The sequence below is a fragment of the Heloderma suspectum genome, chromosome 1 (genome assembly GCF_057233095.1).
Source record: "Heloderma suspectum isolate Gila_16-S chromosome 1, 16-S_ref, whole genome shotgun sequence".
Taxonomy (NCBI): domain Eukaryota; kingdom Metazoa; phylum Chordata; class Lepidosauria; order Squamata; family Helodermatidae; genus Heloderma; species Heloderma suspectum.
This window is the reverse complement of record NC_139458.1, coordinates 129,231,689-129,258,013: the sequence shown is the minus strand read 5'-3', so window position 1 is coordinate 129,258,013 and position 26,325 is coordinate 129,231,689. Positions and strand designations below refer to the sequence as shown.

Here is a 26,325-nt window from a genome sequence, read left to right as displayed (position 1 = left end):
GGCGCCCATGGGCGCCGCCATTTGCGTTCCTTATTTTGGCATGTCTAGTCTATGTAAACATTTACGTAGACTACGGCGAAAATAAGGGGAATGCAAATAGCGTAGCGTCTACGTAGACTATTTGCGTTCCCCTTATTTTCGCCATAGTCTACGTAAATGTTTACATAGACTAGACGTGCCAAAATAAGGAACGCAAATGGCAGCTCCCATGGGCGCCGCCATTTGCGTACGCGCGGTTTTTTTTTTTAACTCAGCCATGATAGGCTACGTAAACATTTACGTAGCCTATCACAGTATTTTTTAAAATCTAGCCGTGATAGGCTAAGTAAATGTTTACGTAGCCTATCACATTTTTAAAAAAAAAACCTTGGAAATGGCGGCGGTGGCAGCCGGTCGGAAGACCGGCCGCCACCAGGGACATTCGCACAAGGTAAGTCCCGTCCCGGGGGGGCGGGGGCATGGCAGACCGTTTCGCCACTGATTTCGGGGGGCCGAATGCGCTGGCATTCAGCTCCCCGAGATTCGTGGCGAAATTCTCTGACATCCCTAACAGAAGCAGATGAGATTAAGAAGAGGTAGAAAGAATTCACAGAAGAACTATACAGGAAAGATCTTAATGTCCCTGATAGCCATGATAGTGCGGTCACTGAACTTGAGCCAGACATCCTAGAGAGTGAAGTCAAGTGGGCCTTAGGAAGCATTACTAACAACAAAGCTAGCGGAGATGACAGTCTTCCAGCTGAGCTATTTAAAATCCTAAAAGATGATGCTGTTAAAGTGCTGCACTCAATATGCCAACAAATTTGGAACACTCAAAAGTGTTCCACAAGAGTGGCCACAAGACTGGAAAAGGTCAATTTACATTCCATTTCCAAAGAAGGGCAATGCCAAAGAGTGTTCAAACTACCGTACAATTGCGCTCATTTCACATGCCAGCAAGGTTATGCTCAAAATCCTACAAGCTAGGCTTCAGCAGTATGTGAACCGAGAACTACCAGAAGTACAAGCTGGGTTCTGAACAGGCAGAGGAACTAGAGATCAAATCGCCAACATTCACTGGATCATGGAGAAAGCAAGAGAATTCCAGAAAAACGTCGATTTCTGCTTCATTGATTACGCTAAAGCCTTGGATTGTGTGGATCACAACAAACTGTGGCAAATTCTGAAAGAGATGGGAGTACCAGACCACCTTACCTGTCTCCTGAGAAACCTGTACGAGGGTCAAGAAGCAACAGTAAGAACCAGACATGGAACAACCGATTGGTTCAAAATTGGGAAAGAAGTACGACAAGGCTGCATATTGTCGCCCTGCTTATTTAACTTATATGCAGAGTACATCATGAGAAACGCCGGGTTGGATGAATCACAGGTCGGAATTAAGATTGCTGGGAGAATTATCAACAACCTCAGATACGCAGACGATACCACCCTAATGGCAGAAAGCGAAGAGGATCTAAAGAGCCTCTTGTTGAGGGTGAAAGTGGAGAGTGCAAAAGCTGGTTTGAAACTCAACATTAAAAAAACTAAAATCATGGCATCTGGCCCCATCACTTCCTGGCATATAGAAGGGGAAGAAATGGAAGCAGTGACAGATTTTATTTTCTTGGGCTCCAAGATCACCGCAGATGGTGACTGTAGCCATGAAATTAAAAGACGCTTGCTCCTTGGGAGGAAAGCTATGGCAAACCTAGACAGCATAGTCAGAAGCAGAGACATCACTTTGCCGACAAAGGTCCGCATAATCAAAGCTATGGTTTTCCCAGTAGTAACGTATGGATGTGAGAGCTATAAGGAAGGCTGAGCGCCGAAGAATTGATGCTTTCGAACTGTGGTGCTGGAGAAGACTCTTGCAGAAGACTGCAAGGAGGTCAAATCAGTCCATCCTAAAGGAAATCAACCCTGAGTGCTCATTGGAAGGACAGATACTGAAGCTGAAGCTCAAATATTTTGGCCACCTAATGCGAAGAGAAAACTCTCTGGAAAAGGCCCTGATGCTGGGAAAGATTGAAGGCAAAAGGAGAAGGGGATGGCAGAGGATGAGATGGCTAGATAGCATCACCGATGCAATGAATATGAACTTGAGCAGACTCTGGGAGAGAGCGGAGGACAGGAAGGCCTGGCGTGCTATGGTCCATGGGGTCACGAAGAGTTGGACACAACTTAACGACTGAAGAACAACAACAACTCTAAACATGACTAAGCCTGGATCCAACCCAGTATATTGGGAGACGTTAGTTATGTGACATGAGACTGACTTGACGATAATCTCAAAGATAATTCATTATAATGAATCCTTTTAAGCTTAAATTTGAATAGCAGGAAGTCCTAACAGTGGTTATATCCCCAATATGCCTACATAGCTACAGGGTACTCTTATACATTTCCTCAATATTTTTTTTAAAAAGGACAGATACTACAAAAATAAATACTAGCTGTCAACCCAGTCTTAGAAGAGTCAAAGGAAGCTTTCACATGTCTTTGCAATTATACATTTCCCCCCCAGAGTGATCTGATCACCCCCATTCTTGAGAACACTGTGCGTGACACAAAGAGGAGTTACAGGATTGACAGGTGGAATATGACTAGGAGTGGAACTGGAAAAGCTTTGAATGGTTGCGCAAACAAAGCTGCTTAAGGAAGAAAAGGAGAAAAGCTGAGTCATAGAAAGCAGTCTTACCTCTGCAAAGAAGGAAGTGATGTTGAGATGTGAGACAAGACTGTCATCACAATAGCTAGCTGCCACAGCCCAGTCATCAGCGAAGCCATGATGTTTCCTTAAAATCCAAAGTGTTTTGATGAGTAATGAAAAGGCGTTTGTTGTCCGATTAGTACAGATTGCCTATTGTCTCCCATGCACACATTCCAGTGTGATGTAAAGAAAGCCATTGATATTAACAAATAAAGAAGGGGTCACTGGTAGAAACTGAAAGAATAACCATGGTAGGGGTTCAGCCAATATGGTAAATTGGACATGGCTGGCAAATTCCAGTGACGATGCATTTGATGGTATGGGCATGGAGAGCACAGGGTGTGAGCTATGGATGTTGGGGAATCTGCAACGGATTCAAATGAGTTTGGATTTCTATGAATCTGACCTGCGGATTCCACAGTAGACCGACTTCTTCTGAGTCACACAGATTCTGTGGACTTGCAGACCTTTTGTAACTTTTAGGGGGAGGGATTTGTGCAAATCTGCACTTGCACAAATGTGCATTAGTGCTAGTGCACATTCGCGCAAGTGGAACAAAATTCTCATGCATCCTTAAAAAAAATCCTATTCCATCAATGAGCAGATGGAATGAAAGATGCCTCACAATCCACAAAACACAGACAGAATAGATTTAACAAAGTCCCTCATATGAAGAGTATCATCGTATGCTAAACTGCATTGTTCTGCAAACCACCAAATAGTGCAGCCATATGATAATGCAGGATGATGATGCCCCCAACTTTGGAACATTCTCCCTAGAGAGGCTCACCTGGTACCTATTTTGATGTTTTTCTGCCAATTTACTATTTATAACCTTTTAAAAAATCTGTTTTACTCTGTTTTATATTATTCTTCTGCCTTCCCTATTCTGTCTTCATATTACTTTTCTGAGTTTGTCCCCAGGTTCAGAAATCAGGGTTGTGATTGCAGCCCTGTACATGTACAGCATCCGCTGATATGCATGCAAATGCCTGTTTCAGGTGCCTTCCTAGTGTGAAAATGTGGACCATGCTGATTTAGCTCAAGAGCAGCCTGATGGTATTTTTAAAATAATTCTCAGGATTGATTTACAGACGCTGGGGAAGTTAGTGGTAAAATGTACTTCACCGTTATGGACAGCAAGTGGGGGATTCCAGTTCTGAATGCTTCTTCACATCAACCCCCACCCCCACTAGAAAGGTTAGAATGGCTCTTTGTGTAATGTGCTCCTTTTCTATCTGCAGGGAGTTTTAACTCAGGAGAGCATTTTAAAAATGTGGGCACCCAGCTACTGCGTGAATTGCTACAGCCCATTTTCCATCTGAGCACATCTCATTTGTCAAAGGTCATGTTCAACGACAAGTCAAAAAGATGCTTGTGCTGCTTCTGCCTACTCCATATGTGTCAGGGGATGTTAAGAGAATAGGAAAGGGAAAGAGGAGTTTTAAATCAAGCAAGCTAACAGAAAGAAGAGGAGGCACATGACATTGTCTAGAAAGATAATTTAACATTGCAACAAAGGTTGGCTAGAGAACCAGCCCACACACCGATTTGGCACCATTTTTGACTTCCATCGGAAGGAAGACAGAATACTGTGTATTGTTACGCCATTGTCTCAGCACTCCGCTATAATGTAAGTTCACCTAGATTGACTTTGAATAAAATTAAATATGTAGCATTAAATTAAAAAACATAAACCTCATGGGAACTTAACCAAAATATTTCAAAGCCGCTCAAGTGCTTTCTATTGTGATAAGAGGGACACAACAAAACATTACTAAAACTGTGGCCCAGAGTCTGGTTTATCTCCTACTGCTGAGAATTCACACATAATTAGTCTTTCAGGTGAGTCACAAAAATAATTAGATCTTGGGCTTTGTGACTGACACATTATTAAGGCTTACCATCATCAGCCAAGACCCAAAAGGCATGAATGGGCTTTATCACCTCTGCTCCTGAACTCACTGCTGCTCTGTTGTGCTGCCTAGGAACCTGTTCCAATGGTCTGAAGCATTTGCTGCAGTCAGAGAGGTTGAAGTGGGAAGGGGAAATTGGCAATGCTTTCCTGTGTATGTGAAGTTTTGTCCACTGTTTCTATCCTGGTCATAGATCCATTGAATCCAGTGGGAACCCCGTCCTACCCACTGCGGTAGAACAGATGCTAAATGTCTTTGTGACCTTGGACACCTTTATCGATTCATGCCCTGTGAACTGTATCCCTGATCCATAGCCATGGTAAAGAACGTGAGCACATGCCTTGACCAACTTGAGCAGCACAAGATGAATATGATTATGCCTTATCATTGGGACATCTTGCGGTAGGTGTGTTTGAGTTACACAAAACTCGAGGGTGAATGGAATCTTTGGTAAATGCTCAGCAATACGCAGATTAGCACCTTAACTGATGTCATTTTAGGTAGCCTATCTACCTAAAGCAACAAAAAGTATTACCATTAGTGTTAAGAAACAAAACCTTGCTGTACTTGTTGTGGGGATTGCAGCTGCTTTTCCATTTTGCCAGGTGGAGAAAGTGGCACAGCTGTAAAGGTGGTGTAATTGTTTTACCAATATAAGTTGGCCCAATGAAGGCTACTTCACACTAGCCCCAATCCTGTACCTGGATGATGGTAAAGCAAGTATTCAAATGTAACAGGAGGAGAAGTGGGGTGTTGCTGTAGGAAGACTAACCTTGCTGCTGGGGGGGGGGGCTGTTTTCCCTTTTAAACCAAAAACCAAAGGGGAAATGTATCAGTTATTGGGAGAGGGAGGGAGAGCCCACAACCTTCAGAGAGAGGGGGAAAGCACTTATTTCCCCACTTCTTTTCACCTTTTCTTTTAAAGGGCTACATGAGTACTCATACAATACAGTAGAGAAGTGGTTAACCTGGAAAATATTTTTTTTAACAAAAACAAATTAAACCTTGTTTTTAATGCCAAAAAATGAACTGGCATGGGCAGAACAGGGGATGGGTGTGAGTGCTTTTTAAGAGCAGGGAAAATGGGGTATTATTTCTGATGGCGAAAGAAAGTGTGATTTCCTCATGTGTATTTGTGCTATTCCATTATACCACAGTGCCACCTAGAGGCTATGTAGCAGAAAAGCAGGAAAGGAAACACTTCTCGTGTAGTGCTTGGATCTCAATTCTGCAATGAAACCAAAAGCAGATGTAGCAGATTAACAGCCTTATGTAGAAAAGCCCTTTAAAAACTTGCAGAAAGTGCTGTTTTCAAACAGAAGCAAAACTGGAGGGGGATGATGTTGTCTAAAGAACTCGTGAGTAGGGAGTGGCGAGCACATAACAAATACCTCATGTAGAAAAACTCTTGGTATGAGGAGGAAAGAATCTCTTTCAACCTCTAACGAGGTAAAAGTGCTTGATTCCCAGCATGGATTGCACAACTTGCTGGGAAGACATGTCCCACATCCCAACCCCAACAAGAAAAGAGTTGTAAGTACAAGGGGCATTGTGGCATAGTGGAATAGCACAAATACACAAGAGGAAATCATGCTTTCTTTCACCATTAGAAATAATGCCCCATTTTCCCTGCTCTAAAAAAACTCACATAAAGTGCCGTTTACAAAAAGAAACTAAACTGGAGGGTCACAACATCCTCTAAAGAACACATAAACAATTATGAGTAGGGAATGATGAGCACACAACAAATGCCTCATATAGAAAAGCTCATTGATATCTTTTAAATATGGAACATCTGTGCATAACCTTGGAATAGAGTTGGACTGAAATTAATGGGATACCTCTCAGTAAAACTGCCTAGGAAGGATTTGAGGCTGAGATCCATAAGGATTCTGACCAACAAATATGCCAGCAAAAGCTCAAAATACTCACCCTTCCAAAAGACGTTGCTGTGGGACAAGCAAACGTTATGCCACCATGTGCCTGCAGTGCCACTGCCCATCTCTTGCCCGTGTCTCCTATAAATACGCTGCCCTTATCAGAAATCATTAATTAGGTAAAGATTGAAATATGGGGAGTGTTTAATAATGGCAAATAAGCTGGAATGCCTTTTTAATTTCCTAATTTGTTTGGTAAACATCCTTGGAGTGATAGCGCGCCTATCAAGAGTGATTGATTTTTTGTGAATGTCACTGCTATCGCTTCTTCCACCTTTACATTACCCTGTTTGATGAGAATTCAATACATATTTTTGTTTGCTTAGGTTTTATTTGCCAGGATAAATGTGCATGTGTTTTAGGAATGTTCTTGACATTTGAGAGCTCAATTAGAATGATGAGGGTATCATAGAGGTTATGATGAGAGTACAGATGGTGATAGTCCAATATCTACCTCTTCTAGATTGTTCACAGCCATCTAGCAAGCTTGGCTTGATCTTAAGCAGGAACCACCCTGATCAACTGGGGTTTGAAGAGATGGAGCCCCTGGGGAACTCTGTCCAGACACCCCTGTTGCCCCTTAATGATGACTAGGTTCTCAAACTGCAAGACGCCCCCTCTCTTTATGAGTTGCATATGATCACTTGAAGGAGGAGCACACATCTGTGGGGAAAGGGAAGATCCTGAGGCAGATTGAAACCTTCTTCTCCACCCTCTCCCCACCCCAAAATTGGGTGGGTTGAATGCTTCCTGACAGAAGATCTTGATCCCCCCTGGATTTGCAGTATCATCCCAGCCTAATGTGGGAAGAAGATTGCTCAGAAAGAAATAATGCTTTGTTCTTGTGTTTTCTGGCATAGGTTCTTAGGAGGGGGTTGGAGACTGGGCTGGCATCAAGAACAGGCATGGTCAGGCACCTGCCAAGGGCCCACATCCCAGTAGGGGCCCATTGACAAGAGTCCCCTGGACTTGCTCCTCCTCTTCACCATTGCAACCTGCTTATTCGCCTGCCTCTTGCTGTGGCCCAGACAACAGTGGCAGTGGGAAGGAGGAGCAGCAGATGCCACGGCCAACTTGCTCCCCGGCTCTCTGCCTGTCAAGCAAGCAAGTGGTAGCAACGATGAGAAAGAGGAGGAGGAGCGACAGCAGCTGGTGGCAGTGTTGGGGAGAAGCTCAACTCACTCAGAGAAAGGGCCCATTGAGGTACATTGCTCAAGGCCCCTCAAAAACCTGGAGCCAGCACTGGTTGGAGACATCCTGATCTCTGCTTGTGTGTGGGAAGATCCTCATATTCACCTGTGGGACAGATGGTTAAGCTCTGTGTGTGGGTTGTGGGAAGGTAAAGTTTCAAAGTGTGTGTGTGGGGGGGGCAAGTTTAGTAGGGGTGTACGGATCCCCTGCCTTTTCGGGCCAGCTGCATTTAGGTAAATCTACCAGCTTTACGGCCTCAAATGGCGTAGTGGATGCCATTTGCGTCCGGAGTTAGTTAGCCCAATGAAGAGATACGGCACGGCAATGGCGGCCGGCCATATCGCCAGCAATGCGGACCTTGTGGCTAGCTCCGCAGGATCGACGTGCAGAGGGGAGCCGGCCCAGATGGATTCCGGGGCAGGCGGAGGTGAGTGCTCCGTTCCTCCATGGGCCCCAAAGGGGTCCGTGGCGGAATTCTCCACCATCCCTAAGTTTAGGGATGGGTAAATCACTCTGTTTTTGCTCCATGTCACTTTTGCATGCACTCACCCATAAGTCCATTTCATGTCGCTTCCACATTAATCTGTGATTTTAAAAAATGTGCATGAATATCTGCATTGAAACACTTATTTGGTCACATTTTCTCTCAAAATACACATGCCTAAACTTACTGTGATATACTTTTGAGCCAAGAACTGTGTTGGACCCTTTGGGAAGTTCAGAAGCCAGTGGATAACTACGTTCCAATGTACATATTAGTCTGGGAGGTGCAGATCAGGTCAGCTTGTGTTGGAATTTGCAAAGGCTGAATTCCTCAAGGATCTCTAGCCACGTTTAAGAAACACTGCAGTAACAAATTATCTCCTGGTGAGGGAGGGGAGGGTTGGATCTCACTTCTGGCCTAGCCCTGCTCTTGCAGTGCTAGATCATCTATGGGGGTGGAGGGAAAGTATGTGGAGATAGGCTTGTTCTGCACAGTTATATATTTCTGTGCCATTTTCCATAGGTTGCGAAGAACATAAGGTCATAAGAAGACACATGCTGGATCAGACCAAGGTCCGCCTAGTCCAGCATTCTGTTCACACAGTGGCCAACCAGCTGTCGACCCAAAACCCACAACAGGGACATGAGTGCAACAGCACCCTCCCACCCATGTTCCCCAGCAACTGTGTACATAGGGATATAGGGATACTGCCTCTGATACTGGAGGTAGTATAGAGCCATCTGGACTAGTAGCCATTGATAGCCTTATTCTCCAGGAAGGTATCTAATTTGGTGGCCATAACTACATGTTGTGGTAGGGAGTGGTGAGTTCAGCTGAGAGATCAAAGTGATCAGTTCACATTACAAGTTGAAACCAGTAACAAATTGGTGGCCATAGCTACATGTTGTGGTAGCGAATTCCATAGTTTAACTATGTGCTGTGTGAAGAAGTACTTCCTTTTATCTGTCCTGAATATCCCACCAATCAGCTTCATGGGATGACCCCGGTTCTAGTATTTTGAGAGAGGGAGAAAAAAGTCGCTCTATCCTCACTCTTCACACCATGCAGGATTTTGTACACCTCTATCATGTCTCCCTTTACTTGCCTTTTTTCCTAGCTGAACAATCCCAGCTGTTATAACCTTCCCTCATAGGGGAGTTGCTCCAGCCCCTTGATCATTTTAGTTGCCCTTTTCCGCAACTGAAGAAAGAATACATTATTGGAAATTTGTAGGGATGTACGAAATTCCCCTTATCTGGCTCTGCCGGGTTCCACTGGGGGGGGGGAGGTGCTCCATCCCTCCCCCCCGGAATCCTAGCCAGCTGGCTCCACTCTGCGGGGATTCTGCGGAGCCGCCGGCCGGCTCCGCCAGCAGCCAGACATCCGGCTGCTGGCTAGCAGGGATGCAAATGGCAGCGGCCGTAGCCACCTTTGTTTGCATCCCTGTAGTCAGCCGTGATAGGCTACGTAAAGACTTACGTAGCCTATCACGTCTGGCTTTAAAAAAAAAACACGCGCGTACACAAATGGCAGCAGCTACGGCCGCCGCCATTTGCGTTCCTTATTTTTGGCAGTCTTAGTCTACATAAATATTTACGTAGACTAAGACGGCAAAAATAAGGGGGAACGCAAATAGTGTCTCTATTTGCGTTCCCCTTATTTTCGCCGTCTTAGTCTACATAAATATTTACGTAGACTAAGATGGCCAAAAATAAGGAACGCAAATGGCGGCGGCCATAGCCGCCGCCATTTGTGTACACGTTTTTTTTTTTAAGCTAGATGTGATAGGCTACGTAAGTCTTTACGTAGCCTATCACGGCTGACTACAGGGACGCAAACAAAGGTGGCTACGGCCGCTGCCATTTGTGTCCCTGCTAGCCAGCAGCCATAGGTCTTTACGTAGCCTTTACGTAGCCGTAAATAGGTCTTTACGTAGCCTATCACGTCTTGTAAAAAAAAAACCCGACAAGACTGCAAATGGCGGCAGCGGCAGCCAGTCGGAAGACCAGCCACTGCCGCCGCCGCCACTGCTGCCGCCGGGAAGATCCACCCCAGGTAAGTCTTGTCCTGGAGGGGATCCGCGGGGGGGCGGGGGGGGCAGGCCATTCCGCCACAGGTTTTGGGGGGCCGAATGCACTAGCATTTGGCCTCACCAAGATCCGTGGCGGAATTCTCTGACATCCCTAGAAATTTGATACCCATGCAAGCGGCAGCTGACCTACATAGTTGCCAAATGAGTGGGCAAAGAAAACAACATCAACAAAGCCCAGATAACAAGATTTTTCGTCAGTCCACATCTGTGTAAACAGAGGGTTTGCCTGTCATTCAAAAGTAGTAGTATAGGCATCTCTACAAGCAAAGTCAGCCTGTCTGCAGGTTTGCATCCTGATAGGATGCAATGCAAGAATGCCCAATATTGTCTTACAAGAGAACCTATCATTAACATATCTATAGCACTTCTGCTATGTAACTATTTTCTCTATTATAAAGCATAATATTGCACTTTTGTTATATTATGCTTTATAATTCATATGCTGACAATGAGCTTTTCTGCACAAGCATTTATTGTGTGTTGGGTCATTCTTTGCAGTTGTTTATGGATTCTTTAGGCGACATTGTGACCCTCCAGTTTTGCTTCTGTTTTTTAAGAGCACTTTCCTGGTTTATTTTAGAGCGGAGAAATGGAGTATTATTTCTGAAAGCAAAAGAAAACATATTTTCCTACCTGTGTATTTGTGCTATTCCACTATACCCCACTGTCACCTAGAGGTTATGTAGTGGAAAAGCAGGAAAGGAAAAGCTCTTTGTGTAGAGTTTGGATCTTGATTCTGTGAAGAAACCGAAAGTAGATACAGCAGATTAACCATCTTGTGCAGAAAAGCTCAACATCCAGAGAGGTACAGCTCCCTTGGTTTCCTCAGGTTCAGACCCTGAGAGGGGGTAGTGCCTGAGAGTTAAGGCATAGGTTAGGGATAGAGTCTAATTGTATGTGCAGAGGATGTCAGCTGTCTAGTCAAGGGGTGGACCCTGGCTGGGACTGGAGGTTCAGGGGTGGAGCCTAATGTTCCTTCGGTGGAGCTAGCACCAAAAGTTCTCAAGGCAAGTAGAAAATAGCCCTCCCTCCTTGGTTCTGGCCTCTCATCCTGGAATTGTAATTCTCTTTTTGGAGATCTTGAGATGAGGAGGAGACTAAAACCCTGAAACTTTGGGTCAGACCCCAATATCTGGCAACACTGCTGAGTGGCAGGTTCAGCTGAGAGAGCAAAGCGATCTGTTCACATTACAATGTGAAACCAGTAACAAAACTGTATAACTGTCATGGCTACCAAGCAAGCAATCCTTTGGATTGTAGTTCGGCAAAGCAGCCAAGGGCTCTAACAAAGAATGGCCGGTGCCCTCACAAAACTACATACCCCAGGCAGGTTCTTTGGGGACACAGGGGTGGGGGGAGCCATTTCAGTTAAATCGGTTTGAAGTGAGTTTAAATGTGTAGCGTAGACAGGGCCAGACAATGTGCTTCATGTAAGAGCTTCAAAGCTGAAAATTTACCACTGCACTTCCACAGATCAATGTATATCAAGTGGCTTTGCTAACTCAAAGCACTGGGCCCAGCAAAGCCAATGCCAAGCACTGTTCTGTTTCTGCAAGCAATCCCAAACCATAGAAAGCCACCATCTTCTATGACTGGCAGTCTACTGGCCCTGCTACTGTGTCTGAAAAGCAGGCATCTAGCGAGTGACATTTCCTCCACCACTTTAGTCCTATGCTAGGAAAATCTCCACCTGCTAAATGTCTGCATGTCAGGGTGCTGTTAAAGGCACAGGAACAGAATCAGTGAAAAAAGCTAGCAACCTGACTGTGTTCTGAAAGACAGATACACAAATGTTCCACCCCACACTGCCTATGCTCAAGTAATTTCATAATGGGGAAAGCTGTCCCCTGGTGTTCTCTAGGCCGCAGCTTTGATTAGTCTTTAAATATGCGCTAGCTTTTGCCTCTATTGTCTGAAAAGACATCTTGTTCATGAAACAAAAGGTGGAAATCATCCTATCCTCTGCATCTCTGGCAGTAATGAAATCAGTTTTAACGTCTACTTCTTTGATAGCATGTTAAATAAGACAGCTACTGAAACATTCAAGAAGCTTTTCTTAAATGCATTCTCCCAAGTGTTTGCTTTTGGAATGACATTGGGGTGGGGAGGGGGGAGCTTTGGGGGGAATTTTGGAGAGGAGAAACGGCAGGTGAGGAAAGGGTAAAACACCCCCTCCCCTGGGCTCCTCCCTGTCCCCAAGCTGCTTTTCATTTATAAAATGGTGCGGGGGTTCAGTTATGTACATGCTTGTGCGTGACAGGTGGGTAGCCCAGAGCTTCTTGCACTGTCTGTGCTATGTGTAAATGTCATTTATGTGGGATGGAATTGAAGACAAACCCAAGGTACATTGGAGACAATGTAGGGTTTACACTGACATTACAGACCAGTTGAAACCACAACTGAAACGGAAACCACATGTGATTTAGGCATTGCATGGCAAACTACGTGGTACAAGGCAAACAGAAGATTCCCAGCCTCATGTTTTCTCTGTAGTACTAATGTGGGGGCAAGGGGAGCATTTACAGGAGAGAATTGTTGGGCAGGAGCAGAGGGCTTAACCCTTCTCCCACCCATCTACTCTCCCTTGCAAATGCCTCCAAGGCCATTTTTAGCCCATTTTCTCCAGCTGGGCTCCAAGACCAAGCCCTAACATACAGCCAACCATCCAGATAAGGTACATTTTATTCTCCAAAAACCATCTCTAGCCCATTTCACCATTTAAATTCCAAAAGAGTCCCCCCGCCCCCCGGTGCTCTTAACGGAGATGTCTTGGGATTTCTTTTAATCACCTTAAAAGCAAAAAACATTTTGCAGACAGTCCATCTTTTCAGAATTCTTTTGAAGCACTCATGTGAAAAGTTTCAGCAAGGAAACTAGTAAAGATTTCACATGATAGTGATTGACGGACTGATTAAATAGCCCCATGATGGCAGCAGAGAATAATAATAGAGAGTGAGCTCTGCTTTCCACAGCTTGGAGCAGCAGTTCTCAAAGCACAAGGTGGGCTGTCTTTTTTTCTTTCCAGTAGTAGATCTCATAGCATCTTGGAAGGGGTGATTTTAAGGGGAATAGCACAAGAAGTGACCAAATACTTCCTCCTCTTGTAGTGAAAAAATGACAGATGTGATAATGGGCTTTTCTACATGAGGCTTTTAACCAGCCACTTTCCCAAGACTTCTGCTTCCAGATTCTTTGCTGGATTAAATTCTTTGCCGGATTTGTCGCTCCTTCACACGTGTTTTTTTTCCAAGGTTTTTCTTTCCCTGCCTTTCTATAGGTTCCATTGCACAACCACTAGGTGGCACTGTGGTATCACGGAACTGCGCAAGTACACCTAGGGGTGCACGAAAGTCACTTACCTGGTCTCACAGCTTGCTTGGTGGTGGGGGGGAGGCGCTTCGCTGCTCCCCCCAAAGTTCAGGCCGGGGGGGGGAGGCTTCCCTCCTCGCCCGGCCGAAATTCAGGCCGGGGGGTAGGCTTCCTGCCTCGCCCGGCCGAAATTCAGGCCGGGGAGGAGGCGCCTCACCTCGCCCGGCCGCGAAATAAAAAGTTAAAAAAAAAAAACGCCCCCGTGATAGGCTACGTGATGATTTACGTAGCCTATCACGGCTAGATCTGCAAAGTCAGCCGTGATAGGCTACGTTAATCGTCACGTAGCCTATCACGGGTGACTTTAAAAAAAAAAAGCGCGTACGCAAATGGCGGCCCCCATAGGGAGCCGCCATTCGCGTTCCTTATTTGGTCGCTGTAGTCTACGTAAATGTTTACGTAGACTACGGCGAAAATAAGGGCAACGCAAATAGTGTTGCCCTTATTTTCGCCGTAGTCTACGTAATTTTTAGTACGTAGACTACGTAGTCTACGTAATTTGGAGGCGTTTTTTTTTTTTTTACTTTTCTTGGAATGGCGGCGGTGGCAGCCGGTCCAAAGACCGGCTGCTGCCCCCACCCCTGACGAAGACCTGCCGAACCGCCGCCGGGACCCGCTGCTGGGTGGGACATTCGGGAAAGGTAAGTCCCATCCCGGGGGGGGCGGGGGGGCGGAGAATTTCTCCCTGAAACTACTTCGGGGGGCCGAATACGTTGGCACTTGGCCCCCCGAAGTTTCGGGGAGAAATTCTCCCCCATCCCTAAGTACACCAGTGTCTCACACTACCATTCACAGAAATACCACACTTTTCTCATTATTAAAAAAACAGCAACACTATAATGGTTGCAAAGCACAGGAGAGGCCCTGGAGGATGACAACATCATGTAAAGCACCTGCAAACTACCATGATTGAGGAATCATAAGTGCCCAATAAATGTCTTGTGTGGAAAGGAGTCCTGTCACAGATCTGTATTACATTTGTTTTGGCCCAAGGTAAAAAGCATTTCTCTGATCCCTTCCTAGTTTTGCAATGACTGAACCAGTTGAGGCACAGCCAAACCACCCCTCCCAGCTACAGAACGCAAGAAGTTGGTGCACCCCAATTTCAGTACTGGGGGAGAATGATCCAGCCGTGTCAGGCTTATTCCAGCCTGAGGGCTCCTAGGGCCACCAATCATTGGAATTCTGCTATAAAGTACAAGTGGAATTTCCATGTACTGCCCACAGTCAGGGGAAATTGTCACTACCTGCTGCAACTTTCTGTCCATGCCAGTAAGTGGAGATGTAGCCAAACCTCTTTCCTCCTTTTTATTGCTCCCTCCCTCCATTCCTTATGCCAAGGTGGATTCTGTTTGTTCTTCTCCAGAATTGCAGAATTCTGGAAATCTGAAGGTTCACTGCTGCACTTTTAGTCCCATGTAAGTTCATGTTGCCCCGATTTGGATAGGAGTGTTAACCCTTCCCTCCCTCTGCCCACACACGTTTTTCCTCCTGACATCCCACCTGCCTACCCCCGTGTTGTTGTTGGCTTAAACAAAAGAGTATCCGTTCTAGTCACTGGGGCCGTTCTCACAATAAGCCACGCTGCAAACAAGCCATAGTGTTGCTTGGTAGCTTGCTAAGCCACGCTGCTGCCAACAGACGATCAGGGGCTTGCCTGCTTGCCATGGTTTCTTTCCCCCTTCGTCCTCCTGCCTGTTTCCAGCACATATCCTAGGGGCCCTTGCAACACAATTTGTCTGTACTCCTGCTATGATGAGATTTTTTTCTGTGTTAATCTGGTGAGGGGGGCTTACCTTATATTTTAGGTCAAGGTGGCCGAGAGCTTTATTTATTTTCTTTTACACTTAAAAAAAAGTTTCCCTGGCTGCTCCTCACAGCCTGTTCCTCTTCCTAGCACAGCTGTGCATGCATGTGTGATTGACTAACAGCTGGGGAAGTGCCCATGGCCCCAATTCGGGACCATGGTGAGGCTCCCCCCCCTCGCCCCCCACACAGGCTGCATTCTCAAGCTGATTCAGTGGGACTTTTGCTCTTTAAAAAGAGTGGTATTTTGATAGAGAACTATCCATCTTGATATTTTAAAGTCTAGGTAGTAAGGATACAGATGGGCTTCTGATCTGCTGAAATAACACCCCTTTGGAAAGAACAAGAAGTCCAATAGCTCTGACACAGCACTTACAAAAATTAAAACCCACTCAGATCTAGAGTGGAGAGCGGATGACGAGAGAGCTCACAGGTTGCCAACAATAATATCCAATTCACCCATTTTCTAAGCTTGTTCTTCTCCCATATTTAGTTTCCCTTGTTCCATGTGTGCCTCTTCCTTGCAGTTCTTTCCCTAATCGTTAAGCACCTAAGCAATTCCCCCCATCTCCTATATATCCTCTGTCTTCCTGTCTCCTAACCTAGAAATGCCATTCCTTTGCAAGAAAGGAGCATTTGAAAAACTAAATCCCCCAATCCCCTTATTCCAATTAGGGTCTTTTCTTGTGCAGCTGCTGAACCGTCCCCCACCCCCCTTTCAAAATGAAAGCCATCTGCTCCGGGCGGGGGGGAATCAGAGACACATCCAGGCTCCTGCTTAGCTGCTTTTTGTTATTCTTTTTAAAAACCACAAAACACACATGCTTTCCTTCCTCCTCATACACTCTAAGCTGATTAAAGGATATTTTACTTTTATGGGGAACGGCTTTAGCCAGGCAGCCCCTAGTACTATGTGATCTGACCTCAATTCACTTGCTTTGCATGTAGTAGCCGGTTCCTTAAGGTAGGTTGATAACCTTACTGTGGATTATTTGGAATTTCCCATGATGATATGACCAAATTAGTAATTGTACCAGTATGTATGTATGTATGTAAGTATGTATGTATAGCAATGCTTTCTTGGCCAAGGACATAAATGGAGGGACTCGGGAAAATAAGCCAATGGCCTGTAAGATATGCTTAAGGGTGGAGAGGATGGTATGGTGGAGGCTTGATCGACAGTCTGTAACTTTATCCCAGTATTGCCTCTGGTCTGGTAAATAGGTGTTTGTTATGGCTCAGGAACAAGAGAAACATATTTGACCAAAGATGACAGCAGCAGGACAAAAAGAAATAATGGCTTGCATCCAGCCAAGTCCTCCCACAGTTGGAAGGGCTCCTTCTGTCCGCAGGAGATCTTTTTATCCAGTGTGGAGATTTTTGGATGGCTGAAGGGGGTGGGGGTTCTTGTCCTCTAATGCTGTGCCTTTAACAGCATCCCTGACATCCAGACATTAAAGCAGCTGAATTTAAGCCATCCCTTTATTTCCATGCCAGGAAAAGCTTCACATACCACAGTTGTGTGTACGTCTGTTTTGAAAGGCATAGCAGCAGGGCAACAAACTAACCAACAAGGTGATGTCCCTAGGGAAACTTTATGGATGAGATGGAATTTACACCTATGTCTCCCAGGTTTTAATGCAATCTACTGTCATGTCTACCAGGCTACTTATAGCTACCTTAGAAAAACAAAACAGACAATAAACAGATACATGGATAATCACTCTGTTGCTAACCCAGGGAAGGATCCAGTGATGTCAGTCTGCTGATGGAGTTGCTTTTGTCAGCAGAAGGGGGGAGGCTGTAAGGGAGAGAATTCCCCCCTTCCACTGATGGAAGCAGCTTCATCAGCAGCTGACTAAGGGCCCTTCCAGACAGGAGTTTTAAGGCTATTGGCTTGCCTTGCTAGCAGGATTTTTTGAGCTGCCCACATGACGTTGTCAGGCTCCTGCAGTCATCCCATGCCATCCTGTGTTTTCCCCCCAAACAAGCCAAGAATTAGGAAACATTTAAATTAGATGCGGTGGGGGGTTGATCTGAATGATCTCTCATGCAATGTCCCCCTACCAACACTGTGACTTTGTGGCTGTAAGAAGAGGCTGCAAGAGTGGATCAAACCAATTAGACAAATTTAGCGTGGCAGATTCCCTACTGTTATAGAAGTTAGCAGAGTAAGGGCTTTCCTCAAGGATGGTCATGGATGGTTCTGGAACACAACTGCCCTTTTCTCCACCTTTGCTCCCTTCCCAATGAAATGTACTAATTCAGCCAGTGAAAAAATGTTAACAAAGAATGCAGCCTGCAGTTCTGGGAGAGACTCAGACAAGATCAGGCTGCAGTGGGGGGAGTATGCTGCAGAGCTAAAAGGAACCCTGGAAGCATCTTTAGGGTGCAAAGGCCCCACTAGAAACCTAATGGAGGAGCACCGTCTGTAGGGGTGTTAATGCTGCAAGCCTCCACTTATGCTGAACTTGTATATACGTGTAAATAAATCATGGACCACAAAAATACCATAAGCCTCCAGTGATCTCATTCAAAAGAAGTCAAAATCCTGGGTAAACATTTGCACCCATGAAGTTCTCACCACTTGGAGAATTGGAGTGTGAGGGCATTAACAGTATACTGCAGAGGTCATGACTCAAAGGAGGGCTGGGCATCCCCAAATTAAAAAGGTATTAGGTAAAATGTTCCACGATATAAATATCTGCAGTTAAACACTTTCCAGTGCAGCCATACATCAAACAACAAGCAACAAGGGATTGCATCCAGACAGAATGCCTATTCCAGCAGATTCCTCTAATCAATATACAAGATTTTATTTGCCAAACATTATTCTGTAAAGTCATTATACTTCCTTGTTTGGGAGCTGGAGCTGGGTGAAGAAATAGGGCTTCTTCACACAGAGCTTTTATCCTGCTATTGAGATTGGTTACGCATGGAAGTTTGAGGGCCCAATAGATGATGTTGTCAGCCTCCAGGGTGTCTCCTGCACTAAATGACCTTTATTCCATTTTTTTTTAAAGATCACAGATAATGAGCTATCAAATTACTGCACTTGAGTTCTGCATAAGTTCCCTTGTGGAAAAAGGAAAAGCCACAATAAGAGCAGTTAGACCACAGTACCATCTAGTGGCTGTACAATGAAACAAATGGAAGACTCAGATAAGGGGGGAAAGGATGGGGGGATGGAAGCATGTATCAAGGGAGTCCATCATGATCCTGCATTTAAAATGGAAGCAGAAAGTGGGATTTTAGGCTGGCGTAGAGATGCTCATAGAAACAAAGTCCTGGGAAAGGGGACAGCGACTTATTTTTAATCTAACATTCAACTCATTTTCCAGAGACTCTAATGAAATTAATGTCCTGATGGTACATTAAACATTCCAGCCAGAAGGCACAAACTTATTGCAGCATATTCTCTAAAATGCTGGAAAAGTTGTGGACAGGTCAGTTCTATCACCTTTGGTGGAAATACCCCAAGGCACAAGAATTTTGTGTCACAATATTAACAAAATGTGGAGACATTAGGAAATGTAGGTTAGGGGGGAAAAAGATCCAAAACTCACTGTAGTGCATATAATGGAGATGGACAACCCCCCACTGCCTCTCTCATCATGGGGATTTGCTCTGTAATCTTTTCCAAATTGTGTGGGCAAGTAAGCGGAAAACACTGCAATCCCATTCTGCAGAGACTGGATTAATACAATATGAGAGCTCATAGTATTCTCCAGAATTACCTGTCAAATCTGGGAAATTATCATCATAATAGCTGGTTGGTTCCTGAATGCATGGCTTCTGTTCTTTTCTTCTGCAGAAGCTCTGAGGAACAAAAGTTGCACCCAGATTAGTTCAAATATAGGTCCATATATTCTTAATTCTCATCATGTAATTCATTTTTGCATTATGCTATTATTCACCATTTGACCGTGTTTGCTTATTGCACTTATTTCCAACAGCTGAGCAAACATATTGGGCCAGTTCACACAACACAAGAGCTAAACCTGACCATAGGTTATGCAAGGGTTGTTTAGCCCTCCAATAAACTTCGCTGCCTGGGTTTGGACAACATGACAAGCCACGACAACCCCCGGCTGGGGCTTGCACATTCATAATCGTGGATGCCATGTGCTGAGGCGCCCTGAGGGTTAACTAACCCACAGTGGCCTGTCAAGTTATCCAAATCAGGTCAACGTTAAAAGAAAAGCCTGGCCCGTCTGGGCCGGGTATGGGACCAGCACCAGCCAGCAACAAGAGCAATAGCAGCCAAACTGACATTTCTTGAAATGAATGGAGGCAGCAGGGTGGTAGCACTGTGCCCTTGATCAAGAGGGCAGCAGTAATTTTCGTTTGGCAATAGCTGAAGCCACCAGCAGCCACAGACTACTTTTTTATTTGATTATTAATGTATTGTATTTGGCATTTCTTGAAATTGGTTTCAGAACAAAACACAGGCAGCTCAGTGACCAATTTCGTGACCTCTAAATGCTGTAAGCCCAGAGTGAGAAATGCAATTAGGGGCTGTGAAGGCGTAGGTCATATTTGCTCTTGAAAAACAAGGGTCAATTTTTGCTCCCCAATTGCTACATTCCTCATGTTTACCGATGCCCAGGGACAGCCCCGCCCAAGCTTAGTTCACAATGTGTGAACCTAAGTAATTCCTTCTCAAATGGCAAAGTGCCCATTAAGTAGGGTAGCCCACATTAAGAGCATCATTTCTGCTTGGGATGCACAGGTTTCTCTACTGGTTCGCTCTCCCCACTTCCCTGAGTGACAGGAAGTTTCAGGGGAGCAGTCTTTTACAAGGTCAGCTTCCTTGTGACTTCTGGAGACTTCATGTTATTGTTTTTAATAATACCCATTTACTTACAAATATAGATGTTGAGAATAGGGGAGCAGTCAAGAACTCCAGAGTGGAGGCTCAGACATAATGCCAAACCATGGTCTGGTGTTACAGGAAGGACCAGCAAGCAGTTTCAGGCTTCTGCGCGCCATCCTTTTCTCATGCACTTGGTTTGAGGCAAACCATAATTTGTTCATTCAGATAAAATGGCAAACTATTGTTTGCCTGAATCCAGGATTGGAGTGAGGGAACTGTGGCACCCCTGGGGCAGTCTGAATTACTGCTTGTTCAAGTCATACCAAATCATGGTTTGGCATTATGTTTGAAACAACAACCTCATCTTTAAAGCTCAGTATGTTACTCCCAAACCAAACAGTTTGCAGCTGCAGTCATTCAACAAATGCTGTTTCCTGCAAAAATTTGGATTTCTTTACTGGCTACATACCAGCTGCCAAGCACTCTGACACCACCCAAATAGGGTGTATTTGTGTATACCATGGTACCCAGCAGTTATCAAAAATTACTTTAGGTATTAGTTATACAAGAACCTAGAGATGGCTGTCTCTGGTTTGTACAATAGCATTTCTCCTCTGCCATCAGTGTGTCTTCAGAATGTGTCAGGATTCCCTTAGCCCCCACTTCACTTCAATGCCCAAACATACACAGATGAGAGGCTTCAGTCTACAGCTTTTAATCCATTACTTCACAGGGTCATGCAGATGCAAATTCTCAGAGACTCTCCATCTACCAGGAATGCCTTCAGGGGATCCAAATGCAATTTACGAGAGTTGTCCGCCATTTGAAGAGGGAGGCAGTCTCGCTAGCCTAACTTAATGGGGGGAGGTCCCTCTCTTGTCGTGAGGCCTCTAAGCGCAGCTTTTCACACAAGGCCAATCAGGTAGACCGTCTAAGTTCTGCCCCAGCCCTCTCTCTCTTTGCTCTGTGCCAGCACTTGGCATCTATTAGGTCAACCTCCTGTTCGCTGCATCTCACGAAGGGCGGGGGGGCGTGTGTGTGAGGAGGGACCCTCAAGCTCAGCCATCTGTACGTTTGTAACCTGAGAAGCAGGCCTACTCATATCTGGACTAGCCTGGGAAAACACCTCCCCCATGTCTGGTGGTTCTCCTTCAGAATCTGAACTGCTATCCCACTCCCTGCGCTCAGAAACACCCCTGACACAATGTCATCCACCAGAAATTTTCCAGGTGATTTGGTGCTCTTGCAATCTACCCTGTCTGTGGGTGTTAAGGAACCCTCAGAGGCACACAGTCACATGTTTGTGAAACACAGCAAAGATAAAATTGCTCACATTTGTCACAGCTTGGATGCCCCAGTTGGTTTATGTCAGTCCATAGAGGTATCCAGAGCACTGTCTGGTCCTGTATTGGTGGATGAATTCCAGCTGTTATGGCCCAATGATGTGGACAAGGTATGTGGATATGGCCTGCACTCAGCCCTTACTTCTCTTGGCTCATTAGCAAGGGAATGTCCAGCTGGGTCAGAAGGTAGTGAATACCTCCTAGAGAGAGGGAGTGGTCCAAGCTGCCTTAAAAGAGGTGGTGGGATGACCGCTCCTGAAGATCTCTGCCTTGGACCCAGAAGATCTCAATAATTATCAGCCAGTTGCTAACATTCCCTTCCTGAGCAAGGTGCTTGAGCAGAAGTTTGCTATACAACTCCAGGGTCCCTGGGATGAGATAGTTTATAGATCCATTTCAGGGTTTCAGCCCTGGGTTTGGCATGGAAGCTGCCTTGGTCACCCTGATGGATGCCCTATGATAGGAGAGAGACAGAATACAACACTGTTGGTTCTCCTGAACTTCTCAGTGGTTTTCAATATGAATGACTACAGTGTTCTTCTGGTAGATTGCCTGGGTTGAGGATCAATTCCATTGGTACTTTGACAGCCAATTTCAGAAGGTGGTGCAGGGACTACTGCTCGACTCCATGACATCTATGCTATGGGGTGTCAGGGTGCAAACTGAGCTGATAGAACCCCAGAGCAGTTCTGATTCTGAGGAGGAACAGCAATCCGTGGGAGAGGAGCGTGCTCATCTCTCACAGGCACAGCAGCTGGCAGAGATTCCTCCTGCCAGCATTCCTGGGATAGATAGTGACCCTGGCAGCGAGAGAGTGTGGGAGGGGGGCTTGCTAGATGCTCACCGCCACTGCCAGGAGTGACGACAGCTGGAGGGTGCGGAAAGGAGGCATAGCGCTCGTTTGGCGCGCAAGCAACGGTCGCGTCCTGAGGACCCAAGGGAAAGAGGGAGGAACTCTCCCTAGCCCATAAGTTCAGAGTCTTCCTGTGGTTCCCCTTCAAACGGGACCAACCGCCTAACCTGGAGCATAGGCTACTCTGCTGTTCCTTGCTTAGTCGCTGGTGATTAGCATCTGAAAGAGTCATTAAGTTGTAAAAGGATTAAAGCCTTGAAAAGAATCCTTTTGTCTGTGTCTTGAGTTAGATATTGGAGTAGACTGAAAGAGGCTGGCAGGGCGAACTTGACATGGGGTCCCTCAAGGTTCTATTTTGTCCCCCATGCTTCTTAACATCTACATGAAACTGCTGAGTGAGGTCATCCAGAGGGTTTGGGGTTGGGTATCATGAATAAGAACTCTATTTCTCATTTTCATCCAATTCAGATGAGGCGGTGATGGAGCTAAACCAGTGTCTGGGTGCGGCAATGGACTGGATGAGAGCCAATAAACTGAAATTCAATCCTATTGTGGGTGGATTATCTCCCTGGGTTAGTGGTGTTTCCCCTGAAGGAACAAGCTCATTGACCCATCTTTGTCATTGGAGGCACATCCATGTTTACATTCATCTCAATATAGTCAAGCTCATATTTTTAAACAGAGACTAGCATTAGCATATTCAAGCAACTGTATCCCAGGCTAGTATGAATAGCACACTGTGAATATTATTGGTAAGAAGCCAGAGTAGGGTCTGCAGGCTTATATCAGTGCTTGGACAGGAGACTACCTGGGACCCCCCATGTCTTTAGTTCCACCATGGTAGACAGGTGAGATCTAAATGAAACAAACAACTAAATTAAGTTATTAATCAGAGCTGTCTTTATGAAGCTTGTTGGCGAAGGACTCTTGGAACTTCTTTTTTGCATCCACGCGTGACAGCATGTTACAGAAACTGAACATGAAAAATGAGAAAACAAGAAATGAGAAATAAATACTGGATAACTGGATAATAAAAGGGCATTGGATTTATTTTTGCATACAGGTTACTGCCTTGTAAATAGCAGATGGAAATTAATCATTGCTGGGTAAACGTAGCTCGATTAATAAATTGCTATTTTATTGGGACAACATTTAAATCTTAATTATGTGCAGGTCTACTTCCAAAGAACTAAAGTTTAAAGAAGAAGTAAGTGGCAAAAGCATAGCTTGAGTGCTACATGTCTTAATGAGACTGGAGAATGCCCAAATAAGTTATGACAGGGTTGCCAGCTCATTACAAAAAAAGAAGACAGCCTTCTCTGCTCTTGCGCTTTTAAATAATGGGCTGATCCGGAGGAATTAGAAAATAAAACTTTTCAGAGCATTGAGATAAAGGCCTGGTTAGGACATTGTGGGCGAGTGAGCATCCGGCCGCTTCCTACCAGAGAGCTAAATAATCCAGGGACGTTCCATCACTTATTTGTTTACCATTGTGTCCGAACCCGGACCTCTGGTTCTCTGACATACAGAGTGAGAGAGAGAAATGCAGAGAGAAATGCAGAGAGAAATGCAGAGAGACAGAGAGACAGAGAGACAACCCAGATTTGGCACCCAAAAACGTGGGAGTGTTCCCTAGGTTGTTTAGCTGCTCTCGCTGGCAGCATGCAGCAGTACAGTCACTCACGCAGAACAACCTAGGGTTTAAAAAAATGCTGCATTGTTGTGACATCCAAACTGGATCAAACACTAACACCTGCCAATTCCTGCCAATCAAACCACCACTGAAGATGTAGCTGCAAGGGCTAGTTCAAAGACTGGCAAGCCTAGGCTACATTTTCAGTTCACATACTTTCTTGGCATAGAATCCACATCTCACTATTTTGTGCATGTATGCTTGATACCTGATGAATGGAAATCACCTTCCAACTGGCTCCTCCCCGTCCCTTGACCCAGCTCTCTGTTCTGATTGGAAAGGTGATCAAATTGGCTTTGACTGGGATTCAAAAGCTACTTGACTATGAGGTCACTAGAGATGTTGGCCTGGTTTGCACACAATGACAACCCAGAGTATGGGTTGAGTATAGGTTGTCATTGACTCATGGGTTGTTGTTGAATTGTGGGTGTCAGGATTCACAGGGTCATACAGATGCAAATTCTCAGAGACTCTCCATCTACAAAGGAATGCCTTCAAGGGATTCAAATGGGATTTACAAGAGTTGCCCTCCATTTGAAGAGGGAGGCAGTCTTGCTAGCCTAACTTAAGGGGGGGAGGTCCCTCTCTTCTTGTGAGACCTTTAAGCACAGCTTTTCACACAAGGCCAATTGGGTAGACCATCTAAGTTCCACCCCTGTCTTCTCTCTCTTTGCTCTGCGTCTGTGCCTAGCATCTATTAGGTCATCTTCCCCAAACCCCGCCTCCTCCTATTCGGTGCCTCTCACGGGGGGGGGGGGAGGGACCCTCATGCTCAGCCATCTGGACATTTGTAACCTGAGAAGCAGGCCTACTCATATCTGGACTAGCCTGGGAAAACACCTCCCCCATGTCTGACGGTTCTCCTTCAGAATCTGAACTGCTATCCAACTCCCTGCACTCAGAAACACTCCTGACAGTGGGTTGTCATTACATGCAATCCCTGCACTATGATTTACAACAACATAGAATCATAGGGTTGAAAGGGGCCTACAAGACCACTGAGTCCAACCCCCTGCTCAATTCAGGAAGGCTGTGTCAGGGTGGACACTGAGCCCATGGAATCCCAGAGTAGTTCTGATTCGGAGGAAGAGCAGTCGCTCCTGGGAGAGGAGTGCGCCCCTTTTTCCCAGGGCCCGCAGCTGACAGAGATTCCTCCCACCAACATTCCTAGATTAGAAAGCAGTCCAGGGAGTGACCCAGCACAGATTGCAGACTGGGTGGATACGCGGCGCAGACGCAGAGAGCGGCACCAAATGGAGGGCGCGGAAAGGAGGCGTAGTGCCCGGTTGGCGCTCAAAGAACGGTTGCGCCCAGAGGATCCAAGGGAAAAGGGGAGGGATTCTCCCTAGTCCTTATATTCAGGGGTCTGCCAGTAATTGCCTTTCAAACAGGGACCAACTGTTCCAACTTAGGGCATAGGGATGCTGCTGCTCAGATCTAGTTGCTACCTGTAGAGTTGTTAAGTTGTAAAAGAAGAATAAAGCTTTGAAAAGAATCCCTTTGTCTGTGTCTGGACTTGGCTACTGGATTAGACTGAGAGAGCCCTCCAAGGAGCCCTTGACAGGCTGATTCCCAGGCAGTCTCCCATCCAAGTACTAACCAGGGCTGACCCTGCTTAGCTTCCGAGATCAGACAAGATTGGAAGGATAAATGCTCACCTCCTATGGGTTGTTAACCACGAACAACCCAGAGTGGACAGCCCAACAACAAACCATGGGTTCTGTTCCTGGGTTGTTCATGGTTAACAGCCCATTGCTAAACCATACTGCAGGGTTCACATGTAATGACAACCCATGATTCAACAACCCATATGCACGCAACCCATACTGTAGGTTGTCATTACATGCAAACCAGGTCGGTACCAAGTGATAATAAATTTGAGCAAGAACTTGCTCATATTTATAGTGCTAAATATAAGCAATGGTATGTGGGGTACAATATACTGAACTAGTAAATTACATAGCATAGCATAGACTACTATGAAATGGTTATTCACAGCACTTAAAACAATCATCCAACTCTCCTTCACACAATCACACATATGCATACTTATAAAACTTCCTCTTTAATCATGGAGGCCCAGTTCAGATGATATGTTAATAATAATAATAATACAAATTTATATTGTGCTGTATA

The 26,325-nt window shown here is 45.4% G+C and overlaps 1 protein-coding gene across 1 annotated transcript in view; it reads right to left on the bottom strand.

The window, feature by feature from the left end:
* LOC146357850 (uncharacterized) overlaps positions 1-26,325 on the bottom strand; it is a 43,104-nt gene that overhangs the window by 9,346 nt on the left and 7,433 nt on the right. Inside the window, exons 2-3 of the mRNA XM_084828597.1 lie at positions 19,222-19,303; positions 2,678-2,774 (exon numbers count right to left, since the gene is read on the bottom strand). Coding sequence (XP_084684723.1) covers positions 2,678-2,766 — 89 coding nt within the window. The 5' untranslated portion in view covers positions 2,767-2,774; positions 19,222-19,303. The remainder of the gene's footprint in view (positions 1-2,677; positions 2,775-19,221; positions 19,304-26,325) is intronic.